Source organism: Ostrea edulis, chromosome 1 (genome assembly GCF_947568905.1).
Source record: "Ostrea edulis chromosome 1, xbOstEdul1.1, whole genome shotgun sequence".
Lineage (NCBI taxonomy): Eukaryota > Metazoa > Mollusca > Bivalvia > Ostreida > Ostreidae > Ostrea > Ostrea edulis.
Window position 1 is genome coordinate 93,961,328 of NC_079164.1, and position 17,598 is coordinate 93,978,925.

The following is a 17,598-nucleotide window of genomic DNA, read 5'->3' on the forward strand; positions in this document are numbered from 1 at the left end:
AAGTGTTTAGAGTTCTATATATATATATATATATATATATATAAGTTTGAGTATTGGATTTTATTTTTTGACTTTATTCTACCCCGATACCAAGAAAAAAGAATTTATTGAATATCCTGTTTGCCCAACTATGTATTTTGTATTGCTTGTAGGAGTTACGAGATTGATCACTGTTCGTTATCTTCACCTTGCATATATATATATATATATATATATATATATATATATATATATATATATATTACAGACCATGAGTATTCCCTATCGCACGGTGGAAACACATGGTGTAAAATGACACAGCGTGGCACGGTGTATGTATATTTCGAATACACACGAAGACCACCTTGTCTAAAATCTCAATCCTTGATATCCATGTATATGACATCGTATAAAAATGACATTGAAACCTGGATTTTATGTTAAATGATGTAAATGAACAATTCGGCAGTATTCTTGAATCCAAACATTTGATGAAGTAAAATCAGTGAAGCCGCAGAGTATGGTTATTTTGCAAGTTAACATTTTTAATCGAGTTTCCCCATGGACAATTATATTTTGAACTGTCAATAAACGATGCATTCAGCAAATGACACTGACAAAAATATTATATATGTCTTAAATCTCCTATGTTGTAGCTAATGGCGCCGTGAGGTACCTGTGCTATAAGTAATAAGCGACATTTCTGATTCTGTGGCAAAGACTTCCAATTACTTTTAGAATTTTCTTTTCTTCAGAGTGTTTACTCAGAATTGCACACTTAAAATGGAAATACGAGGATCGGGCTATTTCCTTTCTCATATAGGTAAATATCACGTTTTTAATTAAAGTTGAAAAATATTTCTTGTTTGTTTTCACGACGCGGAAAGTGATAAATGTCATACCAACTCTAATTTTTATCTGATTGGAGTCACTGTTTTATATCTATGAAAAATTCTAGGAAGAAACGGAGGCATGTTTAAATTACGGATGGTTAAAAAAGACTGCCATATTCTTCCATCCAACATTACAATCAATTTCACAGAATGTGACGAGTCAGTGGAATCGGAATCACTTTGTAACAATGGTTCATCGGACTTCATAGAACAGTTCAGAGAGAATCGAATAGGCGAGGCCAAGGTACATTTCTATACTAGTCCATGTATTTGAAAACAGTAACACCAATTTCAAAAAAATAATGCTAAGCTTGAGCATGGCCACTGGTACATGTAGAGTCTATTTTCGAGGATTTACAGGTACCCCATTCCCTACCTTGCCGGTCAATAGGACCGATAAACTGAGACATACGTAGCTTTCAAATGTCACTAAGTTTAAGTGACAGATGATACATCCATGTTTCAAAAACACTGCTTAGTGAATTTCATTTACCATTTACTTTCATTGTTTCTAAATTTATCATGATATTAATTGTTACAAGCGAATATATACATGTAGTACATTTTTTATAACCATGTTTAATTTAGCAAAATGACTTTAACTCAATTTTAGTACATGTACGATGTTTAAAGTTTTCAAATTGTATGTGCTATTTGAAATACTTTTAATACCGCAAGAAACATTGTTTCCTAAGCTTCTGAAATATATCAATGAGTTTGTCATTCTCTCTAAATCCTGTCCAAAAACTGGATTTTATACACATATTTGTTTTTCAAGCAAAATCGTAACAGAATATAAATAAGACACCTTTATAGTTACGGTTAGAGATAGGGAAAACTAGATTTAGATGTACAGAATATTTCCTTTCGCTTAGTTTTCATTTGATCAAATTCTGGTGCATGTTCGCACGGATACAACAGTCTGCGTGTTGCAATCCCACACGATGTCACGTTGAACGCCCTCGATTAGTCGGTGGGCACTTGTGTAGGCATGTAGTGATAACTTAGTCTGTAAATAAAGATAATTAATGTAGGACGATGTCTTTTCTAAACAGCATCCCACTAAATCTCTACTTACTTTCAATTTAGTATAAAGAATATGTTATTTAAGTGTTTCAAACAAAAAAATTAAATGCAAAGTTTGGCCCCAACTGGAGTCAGTACCCCTACCCCGGGGATCATGAAATTTACTATTTTGGTAGAGGCCTTCCTGCTCTGCATGACTATGCATTAATTTTAATTTCCATACAATGTGCTATTAAAGAGAAGAAGAATTTTTAAAATTGTTGATTCTAAATGGTTTTTGCCCCACCATTGAAGCCTGGTCCTGGAATTTACAATTTCTGTCCCCCATGTCTCTAAAATGTTGCATGTAAATTTGAAAAGTGGAGGGATAGTTATGAAAAAGAAATTTGAAATGTACAATTGCTTACAGACGACACACGACGACGACCACAGACCAATAGCAATAGGTCACCATAGTGACGCAGATGACCTAAACAAATCCCGTTACCGTGAGCGCATCACAAATGGTTAGTAAAGGAAGCTTGCCCTTCGCGCACAGCAAGAAACAGATGTTCGTGGGAATTCATATATCGTTGAAGACTTGAACGTGATATTAGACCCGTGACTGCAATGACACGACAATCACGGCCAAAAACTTATACGATGTTCAATGTATGGATACTGTTTTTATAAGTTCCATAACGTTTATACCAGTACCGTTGACTTATTCATCTACATGTATTCTAATTTTTTCAATTCGTCTAAAGGATTTAATTCCGTCCATTCTGAGTGTATACAATTTTAACAGTGAAGTTAAATATTTAGGAACTGAATGACGAACGTGGATAGGATAACCCACAATACGCATGTATTCATTATTTAGTTAATAATTCTATGTTGTTATGGTTTATTTACAGCTATGCCTTCTTTTAACGTTCTTTATCAACTTTAAAGAAAATAAAGAAATGGAAGATATTGACCGTATGTATTTGTATGCTCTCTAAGATAAATGAAAGGTGAAGATAACGAACGGTGATCAATCTCACAACTACCATAAGCAATACAAAATAGACGGTTGGGCAAACACGGACCCCTGGACACACCAGAGGTGGGATCAGGTGCCTAGGAGGAGTAAGCATCCCCTGTCGACCGGTCACAGCCGCCGTGAGCCTTATATCCTGATCAGGTAAACCGAGTTATTCGTAGTCAAAACTCAGTGTGCCAAGAACGGTCTAACAATCGGTATAAAACACGCCAGACAGCATTTGACCCAATGATATATTGTATTGACGAACTAGATCGTCATAGAATTTGCGAAATGCTGGCTTCAATTGAGATTGTTTAAACCCATGTACCATCAACTTGTTTGTCAGTAGCTTTCGTCGATTTAAAAACTCACCATACGCAGAACAAGCTCTTGCGTATCGAATCAGTTGAGAGATACAAACACCATATGCAGGTGACAATGGAATATTGCTACATAAATATGGGAAATTGACGATGGAGAAGCTGAAATCATCTCGTTTGTCATACAGTTAGCAAAACATGGCATGAGCCTTATTTACGTAAAAAAGAATTGTGAGTTCAGTATCTCCTATGTACCTCAACGACTGACATTCAAATTTTTTCTGACCATTAGAAATATCTTAGTTAAGCATTCTAAACATTAAAAATGCAAAAATAAAGTTTGAAAATTTTCAGCTCAAATCGTGGTCATGCCCCTTTAAATAAAGATATCAAAATCTTCCAGAGCTGGCAATAGATTCTAACGAGGTGTTTAACTTAACCCACATCGTCGGTCAATAGAATCATTGTCAGTATTTTAAAGGTTGATTGTGTTGTTGAAGTCTGTAAAATACATAAGATACTAAAAACATGCTAAAATTCATGATCATTTAACAAAGCAATTATTGATTTTTGTTCTCAATCTACTCATGACTATATTGACCAGGTGGGCACCTGATCCCACCTCTGGTATGCCCAAGGTTCTGTATATGCCCAACAGTTTATTTTGACCACTGTTTATTATCCTCACCGTTCACCTAATCTACTTTGGGAGGACTGCAACACAAACACTAACATCACTAAAGACTAAAAAATTGCTCTTCTATAATTGTAGTACTCCCAGCGATATCAAAAATCCCGTTTGGGGCGAATTTATCAATGACGAAGGATCCCAAATACACCAACGAATACATAGAAACATATCACGAGGTAAGTTCATGTCATCTGTTTCTCTAATTTTGATATTTTGGTCATAGAGAGCGTTTGCATAATCTAGGCAATTGGGAGTTAACATGCGTCGAAAATGCATACAGAAAAATATGTCTTTGCACTGATTTCACTGCAAACTATCGATATTGTCTTAGTCATTACCACTCTGCGTGTGTACCCTCTGTACACATGCAACCGTTGAAATGACATTCAACACAAAACGCTAACGTTGCACCATTACAGAAGAGGTAATGTCTCAGAAAGTATTGTGTATTTCAATCCACCTAATATTCATGCAATAATCAAAACAACCTATTTATCTTAAACGTTATTATTAATAATCATGATATTTCGTAGAACTGCGGGTGTGCATGAAAAATCATATTGATATCTTATTTAGCACCTGTGTATAAAACATCATTTAGAGTTTTCTAAACATATCTTATCAGAAGATGAAAAGTTACACCAATATATTTCCTTCATGTAAAACTGATACGGTACCAATTTTGATGCACCAGATGCGCATTTCGACAAATAATGTCTCCTCAGTGATGCTGAAGCCGAACTATTGGAAATCCGAAATAACAATAAACTTTTAAGAACTACGGTAAAATAAAACTGTGCCAAAGACTGGGGTCAAATTCGTTTAAGGATCAGAGCTATGCATGAGGTAGATAATCCTTAATTTTGAAATGTATTTCTAAATTTTATCACAGCAGTTAAATATACGTCCGTATTTTCAAGCTAGTAACAAAATACTTACCGTAGCTACTGGGCTGTAGAGAACCTCGGGGACTAACAGTCCACCAACAGAGGCCTCGACGCAGGGGTCGTAATATAAAACTTATACGTACCAATTTTGATGCACCAGATGCGCATTTCGACAAATAATGTCCCTTCAATGATGCTCGAGCCAAAATATTGGAAATCCGTAATAACAATAAACTTGTAAGAACTACTGTAAAATTATTCCTAACTATCAAATACTTTCGTTTGGAGCAATGATATATATCGTTTCCGTACTGTAGTAAAACAGTGTGATTTCATAAACCGTTACCTCGCATGCGCAAAGTCTACTAGATGTATACTTCGTAAGATACTTGAGAATCTTGAATCTATATCTAAAAATCATTAATCAATAAATCGCCCTCAAACTGATTCTTACAAGTGCTACAACTAAACAGTCATCAAGATACAATAGTAGTTATGAGTAAGTAAGTAAGTAAGTAAGTAATTTTTATTTAAAGTCGGAACTATATACAGGTAAACAATAAACATGAGCTAAGAACTCTTTAACCGACTATATAGCATTAAAAAACACAAAGCAATAATGATATATAATTGCATGCATAGACATAAAAACAGAAATTTGAAATAAAATAGGACGCATACATGTATACAGACATCACAAGTCATGCATATATATACACAGGGACTAGCTATATTAAGATGCGCATGCAGCACTGAAAACAGTTTGCAACACAAACATAAAAATATGGATATATACATAGAATAAATAAATATGCATACCTAAGAGACAGAGCGGAGTAAAAATAAAACAGTTAAATTTGTACATGTAAGCTTAGAAGCATAGTTAGAAGTTAGATCAAAACTTTAAGATTTAGGCAGGAGAGGCTGGAATTTGCATGAGCTGCATTTACAATTTAATTCCCCACTTTCTATATGACGTCACAATTCTATTGACACTATACTGTACCATGGCGTTACTTCAGAAAATTCAACAGTTGGACGACTTTGAAAAAGAAAATTATCGGCAACAAAAACAATGGAAACAATATATATTATTGCTTCAAACGAAAGGATTTGATAGTTAGAAGTATTTTACAGACAAATTTCGTAATGAAAGACTAGACTTTTTGGCATCCATATACAGTTGGTTTTTCAATAAAATAAGAACTAGAAATTTGTCAAAAGTACTCTGATTCTATGAAGTTGATATTAAACAGGTGCTGGAGCTCCTCATTGACATTGATCATGTAGTCTTTGGAGATCAGGTCTTCTAGCAGTCTATTGAAGTTCCTATAGGCACAAAATTCGATGTTTACTCCTCCAAGGCATCTGATCTCATATCTGGTGTTTCCAGATCCATCTTTGCTCTACTCTTAATTTAGTATTCTTTATAGGATTCATCAGGTGTATCACTGTTTGATATCAACAGCTTTTTCCTGTTTTCTTTACGGTCAATGATTTAGCTAGTCCATCAAATTTTAGTGAAACATTTAATCCTGCAAGATTGTACAATAAACAAAACATGTGGATATTCTAAAGCTTATCTAAAATCTTCCACATCATTGCAAATATTTTACTGTTTCTGTTAGGCACAAATGGAACTACCAATATTTCTTCCCTTTCTCTCTCGAAACACTTTGTATTACATGCATCATTTCACATCAAAACTTTGAATTCATTACGTTACTAGCTTGAAAATGCGGATGTATATTCAATATATCAAACTTTGCTTGTAATAGAAATGTAATAGGGGGGGGGGGGGTATTGCTACATTTGCCTGCATCACCGTTAGATTACATGTATATTTAACATTAGGCAGAATTCAAGACATTAATATTCTCATAGACATGTTCAGAAATTAAGTTTCTTTAGTAACCGTTGATTTAAATCCGAGACGTTGCGATTCGACGTACTCAGCTATTTTTTCCCCCGTCAGATCAATACCTTTGATGCAACTGACTAACTGCATAATACATGCACATTTTAAGGAAAAATATGATAATAAAATGATTTGGTAATGGGAGAGGGGTTAAAATCCCAATCTTGCAAGTGGATCGTTTCTGTAGTTTTATGAAGGTCGTTAGAAATTAAACATACAAACTAGACCTATATGTATACACAGACAAGGGAAGGGTCATTATCGGACCCTTGGGGTTCCGACCCCTTGTTATAAAGTGCACTCCCGTGGGGATCCGGGTTAGAATAGCTAGGTCCTCAGTACTTCTTGCTTGTCGTAGGAGGCGACTAAATGGGGCGGTCCTTCGGATGAGACTGCAAACACTGAGGTCCCGTGTCACAGCAGGTGTGACACGATAAAGATTCCTCCCTGATCAATGGCCGTAAAATGTAAAACGGCAATGGTGACGTATCCATATTAGCGAAAATTCACGTGAGGGACGTTAAACAATATAAAAATCAATCATCATAAAGTGCAATATCGATAATTATTTTTAATAAAAGATCTGGGGCCCGTTTTACAAAACAACTTACGACTTACGACAAACTTTACATACTGGAATTTTCCGCTTTATTGTAAGGTTATTCACTCCAAATGCAACATATTTCTTTAGAATGTTGAAAATTAAGCCTCAGAAATTTTTTACTTTATTCACTTAAAGTAATAACTGTGTAATACAATTTAAGACTTGCGACTTTGTCGTAAGTTGTTTTGTAAAACGGGCCCCTGGATTATACATCATAGTTAGCGTATGCTTACATAAAAAAAAAAATATATATATATATATATATATATATATATATATATATATATATATATAGAATACAAACGTATGGGAAAAATAAATTTCAAGTCATTTAAGGAACAAATTGAGCCCATGATTTGTTTGAAATTTATACAAATAAGTGAATAGATATGTCATTAGTGTTACAGCTTATTTTACAACAATGATTAAACGCCGGAGTACATATCCATGGTTTGATGCAGGATAAAATTTCCTATACTTGTGTGCAATTTTATTTTCATTTTATTATTTCTTTTTATCAATATTTTTTTTACTAGTAATCTTGAACATAGTTTACTTATTGATGGAAACTTGGCTCACATGATCAGATCGATACATGACATTTAAAATTCTAAAATGTAAATCTTTTATGTTATTTCTTGTATCATTTCCCCCCCCAATTTTAGTTACATGAAAGTTAATAAAAATTATTCTATCAATTGTTTAAACATTCTAGGAATTTTCTTTACGTTACACTAGAGATCGGGCTCAAAATTTCCATTATTTTTGTTGACAACTTGCAGGGGTTACTGCAGACGATAAGGATATGTTTAAAACCATGAGGAAATAATGAATGGATATTTCTTTCCATGGTAGGATTAATTTTAAATCTACTTCTATAGAGAAAAGAGTTCTAAAAAGTCAGACGTAAATCGCAATCGTAAGTGTTACGACTACGATAGGTTTCGTGAAACGCTCGTATACGTGCGAGTCAAATGATCTTAAACGTAATCGTACGTTTACGATCTACGATCGGTTAGTGAAACGGCCGCCTGATCCCACCTCTGGTGTGTCCAGGGGCTCGTGTTTGCCCAACTATCTATTTTGTATTGCTTGTAGGAGTTATGAGATTGATCACTGTTCGTTATCTTCACCTTTCATGATCATTATGTTAATATATACATGCATGAAAATGTGTTTAAGCCAACGTATGTTTAAATACATTTAAATTATATACTTACAGTAGTTATTACATCACATACTTCTCATAGCCACCTGATTCCACCTCTGGTGTGTCCAGGGGTCCGTGTTTGCCCAACTCTCTATTTTGTATTGCTTATAGAATTTATGAGATTGATCATTGTTCATTATTTTCACCTTTCATTCCAGGGAGGAATATTCTGGCTGTCAACAGGGGAGAACTATAATGTTACTCCTATTGACTTTACATTGCATAATGACAGTTCTAAAATGGTATACCTCTGGGTTTCCAAGTCTGTGACTGAATCATTTTTCGAAGGAATCCAAATACATGGAATGCTTCACTACCTCATCACAGCTCAAAAGGTAAGACTTTTTTCGTTCTCTTGTCGACACGGATTGACGATAGGGGTTGCTGACATGGGACGAAACCGGAGTACCAAGAGGGAACTTCCATATCTGAGTGGGCGGCCACCATACTTAGTTATATACCATCCCTACCTATCACAACTTTCTGATCGGACTAAGGTCACAGCGGTGAGAAATTAGTATTTAAGTTACTACGCTACTTGGGCGTCCAAATTGTATTTTAATTGTACAGTATATACCAATATTAAAGAAAAAATTGATATCAAACACTCATCAAGCTTAAAAGAGAGGAAAGAATAAAAGTATGACAAGATGTGTTGTTTGCAAAATAATACTAGCAAAAGCTGAACCAATGAACCAATCATTGTAAATGAAAATATATATGGTGATCATATAGGATAAGCGTATATAGGATAAGCGTATCTGACCATTGAATTAAAGCTGTGAAAAACTTACATATTGTTTTCAAATCGGTTAATGTACAGGTTGGAAGTGGACTTAATACTACATGCACGAAAGGTGTTTGTGTGGGACGTTTAGTACCAGAGGTTTGTTCTTCATTTAATTTGCTTATATATAATTTTAGACGTATATGCAATTTCATACAAGAGAGTATTTTTGCTGTGTTGCTTAAATCAAATAACTTTTGAGATTCCCTCACAAAACATTGCATTTCATGACAGCATGTTTTAAACTATATATCATTAGTATATTTCCTTATTTTCTATGTGATGATATTATGCTGTAAAATGAATTAACCGTCTACTTCAAAAAGTTGGGAAAGAAGTTTCCTAAGCAGTACATGGATCTGGAGGTTTACAGCATTAAGAATCCCACTGTGAAGTTCCAGAAGAATTTGGCGATTTTGGGTGGAAAAATGGTTATGTTTGCGAGCATTCGGGATCCAATATCTGGAGTCTCATTTGTGATTGCCAAATTGACTGGAGTGAGTAACATATTTTGTCTGTTGATTTAGTCCCATTCGAGAACATTTCTTCATATAAATACAAGCTGAAATCCACAACGTTTAACTTATACATGGTACGAAAGGCCGTTGCAGTGAAATTTCATAAATCATGTCCAGAAGATCCTTGAGATTACATTAGTTTCTGATGCTGGGAACTCGGCGAGGGAACAGTCACTAACTATGTTTTAAACGTCTTTAAATTTTGACGGGGCAGCCGAGATCGATAATTAAGCCTGAGGTAACAGTAATGCGGAGTATGTAAAGCCTCCTTGTAGCTGAACACATGATGAAAATAAAGTAAGCTTACACTTAACGTAGTCCTGAAACTCGTTTTGCGGCCATTTCCATTACACACTTTCCACCCAACGCTGGGGACACTGTTTGGTATGCTCTTGATAAAATCCTGAATTTAGATCATCATCGAACTGTTAAGAGTGATATATCTTACTTTATCTTTACTGAATACACTTGGAAAAGAGTAAACAGTGAATGAAAATCATGCATATTAATTACCTGCACGCCCTATAACAGACATAATATGCAAGAGCTTATTCTGCGTATGATCAATTTTTAAATCGAAACAGGCTACTGACAAACAGGTTGTTAGTGCAGGGGTTTCAACTGTCTTGTATAAAGTCAGCATTTCGCAAATTCTATGGTCGTTATAACAATCTACTTTGCCAATACAACCTATCATTGGGTCAAATGCTGTTTGACGTGTTTCATACCGATTATTAGGCCGTTCTTGGCACTCTAATTTTGACTACAGATAGCTCCGTTTACCTGATCAAGATATAGTGTTCACGGCAGGTGTGACTGGTCAACAAGGGATGCTTACTCCTAGGTACCTGACCTCACTTCCGGTATATCCTGGGGTCCGTGTTTGCCCAACTCTCTATTTTGTTTTGCTTGTAGGAGTTATGAGATTGATTACAGTTCGTTATCTTCACCTTTTATTTTTATAAAATCCATATATAGTATGGATAGTAATGATATAAAGTATTCTCGAGTGCTGAAATGTAAGTTTGGACGGAGTAACGTATCCAATGTAATGGTGACGACATATGTAATGACATGATTTCTTGTTTTAAATTACACCACTTCACTAAAGCATTTTGTATTGATTCTGTCATTACAGGAAGTACAAATACAGATCAAAGTTAATATGCGGAATTTAACATTACACGGAGAAGTCGTGTCATTTGAGTGAGTACTGTATGATATATTGTTATTTCGTTGGTTGAAAATATGATAATTCAAGCAAGTACTATTTAAAAAAAAAATCATTACATAAGAATCCAGTTTGCTAATCACTTACCGCCATAATTATTTTGTTTACGAAAACATTACAAAGTTACGGAAGCACGGTGGTACTATCTAAAATGTTTCATCAAGCAGCTACAGTTTTTTGGGGCGGTAGCCAGTAAAATGTAGTGCATGCATATATCTTACGACCACCGGTTGATTTATTTGGCGGTTGCTACTTATGTACATGTATTTGGCGGTCAGCAGATAAAGAAATTGGCGGATGAATTATTGATTGAATGAGTTATTGTTTATTTTACGTCTCTTGAGAATATTTCACTCATATTGAGACATCACAAGCTGAAATACAAGAAATCTAGATCTACGCTTAGTGCTCAGGGCCGTGGCCATGAGAGACGTTTAACGTGCTAACGCCCGACGCGGCAGGGAATCTCTGTTTTTAAGGTCATATCCGAAAGACCTGTGATTCCCACTTTTAAATACCGAACATGTGGCGAAGGAGTAATCACTACCGATGTTGACATCTTATATTTGATGCGGCCTTGGCATGAACGGGACTTGGAACTCACGACATCCGGATTACGAAGCGAACGCTATACTGTGGAGCTACAGCGAACGCATTAGCTATGGTGGTCATTAGATGGAGTATTAATTGATTGTATCTTACTTAACGCCTCGCTCGAGAATTTTTCACTCATATGGAGACGTCTTCAAGACTGGTGAAAGGCTTCAAATTGAGGCCTATGCTCGGCGCTTTCGGCCATTGAGCAGTGAGGGTTCTTTAGCGTGCCACACCTACTGGGACATCCGTTTTTAAGGTCATCTCCGAGGACCCGTGACATTCACACCTGATGCCGAGCGTTTGGCGATGGAACTGTCATTATTTGTTTTAATGACTTAGGTCTGTCGCGGCCGGGATTCGAACTCCGGCCTTCCGTATGCGGGGCGAACGCTCTAACCTCTCGGCCACCGCGGCGGTCTTAGATGGAGTATATTTCTTTCTAAGCTCCAACGGTATATCGTACAAAGTACGTAAGAGGTTTATGGCGGATGAACACACCAGACACGTTTGATATGAATAAAAAATGGAGGATATGTACAAATGATGTCTTGAAATTGAACAGTTTGAAACATACCTCATTGAGCTGGAAAAAAATTATAGTAGAAAATAATCTTAATAAAAAAGATTTAAAAGCCGTGATAGACTTGTATGCTCGTGCTACAGCTAAGCAGTTGTCGACAAATAAACCTTGGATACACAGCTAGGCGATATCATTTATAAGCAATATGTAGTGCATTGAATTTATTCAAAGACGTCTACGTGAGATGAAAAAAATCTCTCGCTGTGGCCTGCAATTCGACATTTAGATATATCGACAACGTTTTGTTTATTAACAATAACTTTCATTCATATGTCGATTCGATATATCCCTGTGAGCTCGAAATAAAAGACACCACAGAGTCGTCCGCTTCTACTTCATACTTAAATATTTTATTGCAAGTAGACATTAACGGCAAACTGACAACTCAACTTTATGACAAACGGGATGATTTCAGCTTCTCCATCGTCAACTTCCCATATTTATGTAGCAATATTCCATTATCACCTGCATATGAACCTGCATATCAACTGATTCGATACGCAAGACCTTGTTCTTAGTATAGTCAGTTTTTAAATCGAGGCAATCTCCTGACAAACAAGTTCATGGTACAAGGGTTTCAACAATCTCGATTGACGTCAGCATTTCGCAAATTCTATAGTCGTTATAACGATCTAGTTTGTCAATACAACCTATCATTGGGTTAAATGATGTCTGACATGTTTCATAACGATTGTTAGGGCGTTCTTGGCACACTGATTTTGACTACGGATAACTCCGTTTACTTGATCAGGATATAGGGCTCACGATGGGTTTGACCGGTCGACAGGGGATGCTTACTCCTCCTAGACACCTGATCCCACCTATGATGTGTCAAGGGATCCGTGTTTACCAAAATATCTATTTTGTATTGCTTATAGGAGTTGTGAGATTGGTCACTGTTCGTTATCTTCACCTTTCATACATATATAGCAAATATTCCTATTTTCATTCATTTTTCAAAACTATGCCATCCATTATGATGATGTATTAATTAGCTTAAGGAAAAACGACAATAATAATATTATTTTTTTTTATTTTTCAGACCATCCATTGAAGATATTACTTCACCTTACGTTGACTTTAATGTAAGATTACATGAACACCTTTTTATGTCTTTCACGACGGTTCATATCTTCATCCCCACTATATGAAGTGTTTTTGTATCTTATCAGAAGTAGGTTTATCCGATTGATACAACGTTTGTACTCCCCTACTTTGCTACAATAAATTTAATAATGTCCATATATACCACTTCTGTAATGTCCGTATATACCACTTCTGTAATGTCCGTACATACCACTTCTGTAATTTTCATACATACCATTTCTGTAATGTCAGTATATACCACTTCTGTAATTTTCATACATACCATTTCTGTAATGTCCGTATATACCATTTCTGTAATGTCCATATATACCACTTCTGTAATTTTCATGTACACCCCTTCTGTAATTTTCATATATACCACGTCTCTAATGTCAGTATACAGCAATTCTGTAATCTTAATGTATACCACTTGTGTAATGTTTATATATACCACTTCTGTATTTTCCATGTAAACCACTTCTGTAATGTTCATATACACCACTTTTGTAATGTCCGTATAAACCACTTCTGTAAAGTCCGTATATACCACTTCTGTAATCTTTATATATACCACTTCTGTAATGTTCATGTACACCATTTCTGTAATGTCCGTATATACCACTTCTGTAATGTCCGTATATACCACTTCTGTTATGTTCATATATACCACTTTTGTAATGTTCATATATATCACTTCTGTAATGTCCGTATATACCACTTCTGTAATGTCCGTATATACCACTTCTGTAATGTCCGTATATACCACTTCTGTAATATTTATATATACCACTTCTGTAATGTTCATATATACCACTTCTGTATTTTCCTTGTAAACCACTTCTGTAATGTTCATATATACCACTTCTGTAATGTTCATATATACCACTTTTGTAATGTTCATATATATCACTTCTGTAATGTCCGTATATACCACTTCTGTAATGTCCGTATATACCACTTCTGTAATGTCCGTATATACCACTTCTGTAATGTCCGTATATACCACTTCTGTAATGTTCATATATACCACTTCTGTTATGTTCATATATACCACTTTTGTAATATTCATATATACCACTTCTGTAATATTCATATATACCACTTCTGTAATATTCATATATACCACTTCTGTAATGTCCATATGTACCACTTCTGTAATGTCAGTATATACCAATTTTGTAATTTTCAAACATACCATTTCTGTAATTTTCATATATACCACTTCTCTAAAGTCCGTATATACCACTTCTGTAATCTTAATATATACCACTTATGTAATGTTCATGTACACCACTTCTGTAATGTTCATATACACCACCACTTTTATAATGTCCATATATACCACTTCTGTAATGTCCATATATACCACTTTTGTAATTTTCATATATACCACGTCTCTAATGTCTGTATACCACTTTTGTATTTTCCACGTAAACCACTTCTGTCATGTTCATATATACCACTTCTGTAATATCTATATATACACCACTTCTGTAAAGTCCATATGTACCACTTCTGTAATGTTCATATATACCACTTCTGTAATGTTCATATATACCACTTCTGTAATGTTCATATATACCACTTTTGTATTTTCCACGTAAACCACTTCTGTCATGTTCATATATACCACTTCTGTAATGTCTATATATACACCACTTCTGTAAAGTCCATATGTACCACTTCTGTAATGTTCATATATACCACTTCTGTAATGTTCATATATACCACTTCTGTAAAGTCCATATGTACCACTTTCTGTAATACTTAAGAGCTTACTTGCCACATCAATCCATTGCTGGTGTGACCGGTCAACAGGGGATGTTTACTTCTCCAAGGCACCTGATCCCACCTCCGGTACATCCAGTATCCACTGCTCCGTATTTGTCCAATTTTCTATTTTTGTATTATGTATAGGAGTTATGAGATCGTTAGCTTTACCTTTCAGCCAATAACTATGAAAACACGCCAATTCTGAAATAGACATGGTGATATACCCCAAGTTCATTGGTGACTTTGTAGAAACGAGAGAGGATGCAGTAAATTGTGCCTGTAATGTTACGAAAAAGTCATATATCATTGAGAAACGGCGTGTATGACATCAATCTTTGTCATGAAATGTACACTAATACTGAAAAACTGTATCTGAGGGTAAATAAAATCACACGCACTGCAATGTAGATAATAAATGTACACTAATACTGAAAAACTGTATCTGAGGGTAAATAAAATCACACGCACTACAATGTAGATAATAAATGTACACTAATACTGAAAAACTGTATCTGGGGGTAAATAAAATCACACGCAATACAATGTAGATAATAAATGTACACTAATACTGAAAAACTGTATCTGGGGGTAAATAAAATCTCACGCAATACAATGTAGATAATAAATGTACACTAATACTGAAAAACTGTATCTGGGGGTAAATAAAATCTCACGCAATACAATGTAGATAATAAATGTACACTAATACTGAAAAACTGTATCTGGGGGTAAATAAAATCTCACGCAATACAATGTAGATAATAAATGTACACTAATACTGAAAAACTGTATCTGGGGGTAAATAAAATCTCACGCAATACAATGTAGATAATAAATGTACACTAATACTGAAAAACTGTATCTGGGGGTAAATAAAATCTCACGCAATACAATGTAGATAATAAATGTACACTAATACTGAAAAACTGTATCTGAGGGTAAATAAAATCACACGCACTACAATGTAGATTTACTTGTAATTTAACACGAGCATATATATTTACTTGATACTATTGGAACATTAAGATATCTATTCTGAATGTTACATTTTATTTGTTGAACCTCTTTTAGAGTACGAAAACAAGAAATGGACTTGTATTGTTTAGTATTTTTATAAATGAATACACAAAATACACCGCATCAGGGTCATCGCAAAGTGTATGCCCTCTATGATATCTTTTAAAGAAGTTGTACAAGATACATGTACATCGTTCTTATTTTTCTTACATGCCTTGGTTGTAACCTTGCTTTTGTAGAGTCAGACGGTGAATTTTATCCTAACTGGTGCAGTTGTGGTGGCAATAGAACCTCGGCTAAATGGTAACCAATTTCAAACATCCAAAAGAATTATAATGCACTTTATATAGTTTATTTCCTATGTAAAGATAAACATTCAGCAATATACAGGGGATGCTTACTCCTCCTAGGCACCTGATCCCACCTCTGGTGTGTCCAGGGGTCCGTGTTTGCCCAACTATCTATTTTGTATTGCTTGTAGGAGTTATGAGATTGATCAATGTTCGTTATCTTCACCTTGCATTCAGCAATAAGATTCATAATAGTTCTGGTATATTCAGGGGCTGTGTTTACCCAATTCTCTATTTTGTGTTGCTTAGAGAAGTTATGAGATTGGTCACTGGTCGTTATCTTCGCCTTTCATAATACCGCTTTGCACAATGAGTTTATATATTCGCGTGAAATGAGTATGTGCTTGCTATGATCGGTACTGTGGATTCAGTATGTTTTGTTGATTAGCAATTTTCGTTATTTTCGTGAATTGAAGACATCATCAGCAAAGTCAAATTTTGTTCATAAGGGAAGGACATACATGTATAGTTGTTGTATCATAGCGAAATTGTAATTATGCATCAACGAAACTATTTCCATGACAATGTCATAAAAAATTCCTTAAACCACAGCCAGGCGAAGACAATTCTATCTACAGTATCTCTCCTGTCGTGTTTAGTATATTGTAATGGTGTAAAGATATTTCAGCCCTAGGGAGCACTGGAATAACATTACCGGTACCAAAAATAGAACTGTACAACACAACGATTGACCTCATAGAGGTATGTATATTGTATCAAAGGAAAGGGGTTTGTGAGATAGATTCGCCATTGCAGCATGAATATACAGGTCAAACAAATTGGCCCGAGACTTCGACTACAGTGGTGGATTTAGGGGGGTTCAAAGGACTGCCCCTCCCCTTTCGTCAGAAAATTTTGCTAAAAAGGTACTGGTAGAAATGACGTAATTTGAGGGTGGACCCCCTATTCTTTGAAAACCAAACTTCATGGTAGAACACCCCCCCCCCCCATTTAAAAAATTCCCAGATCCGCCTCTGGAATAAACCATTCTTCTTTAAATGTGTTTTCACAAATTACAGGAACAATACACCTGTAGGATTTATAAACAATTTCGGATTAATAGCGTGTACATTTGTATCAAAAAAGCATTTCAATAGCTGAAGGTATGAGCAAATATCCGTCCCT

The 17,598-nt window shown here is 35.2% G+C and overlaps 1 protein-coding gene across 3 annotated transcripts in view; it reads left to right on the forward strand.

The window, feature by feature from the left end:
• The window catches only part of LOC125673385 (bactericidal permeability-increasing protein-like), a 36,700-nt gene that overhangs the window by 13,790 nt on the left and 5,312 nt on the right, over nucleotides 1–17,598 (forward strand). The window contains exons 6-16 of one of the 3 annotated variants that reach the window (XM_048909962.2): nucleotides 735–802; nucleotides 938–1,116; nucleotides 2,795–2,858; nucleotides 3,997–4,091; nucleotides 8,693–8,869; nucleotides 9,358–9,420; nucleotides 9,648–9,818; nucleotides 10,978–11,045; nucleotides 13,290–13,332; nucleotides 16,363–16,426; nucleotides 17,093–17,175. In XM_048909962.2, the coding sequence (XP_048765919.2) occupies nucleotides 735–802; nucleotides 938–1,116; nucleotides 2,795–2,858; nucleotides 3,997–4,091; nucleotides 8,693–8,869; nucleotides 9,358–9,420; nucleotides 9,648–9,818; nucleotides 10,978–11,045; nucleotides 13,290–13,332; nucleotides 16,363–16,426; nucleotides 17,093–17,175 (1,075 nt within the window). The remainder of the gene's footprint in view (nucleotides 1–734; nucleotides 803–937; nucleotides 1,117–2,794; nucleotides 2,859–3,996; nucleotides 4,092–8,692; nucleotides 8,870–9,357; nucleotides 9,421–9,647; nucleotides 9,819–10,977; nucleotides 11,046–13,289; nucleotides 13,333–16,362; nucleotides 16,427–17,092; nucleotides 17,176–17,598) is intronic. The other 2 variants (XM_048909967.2, XM_048909972.2) reach the window with 2 other exon arrangements.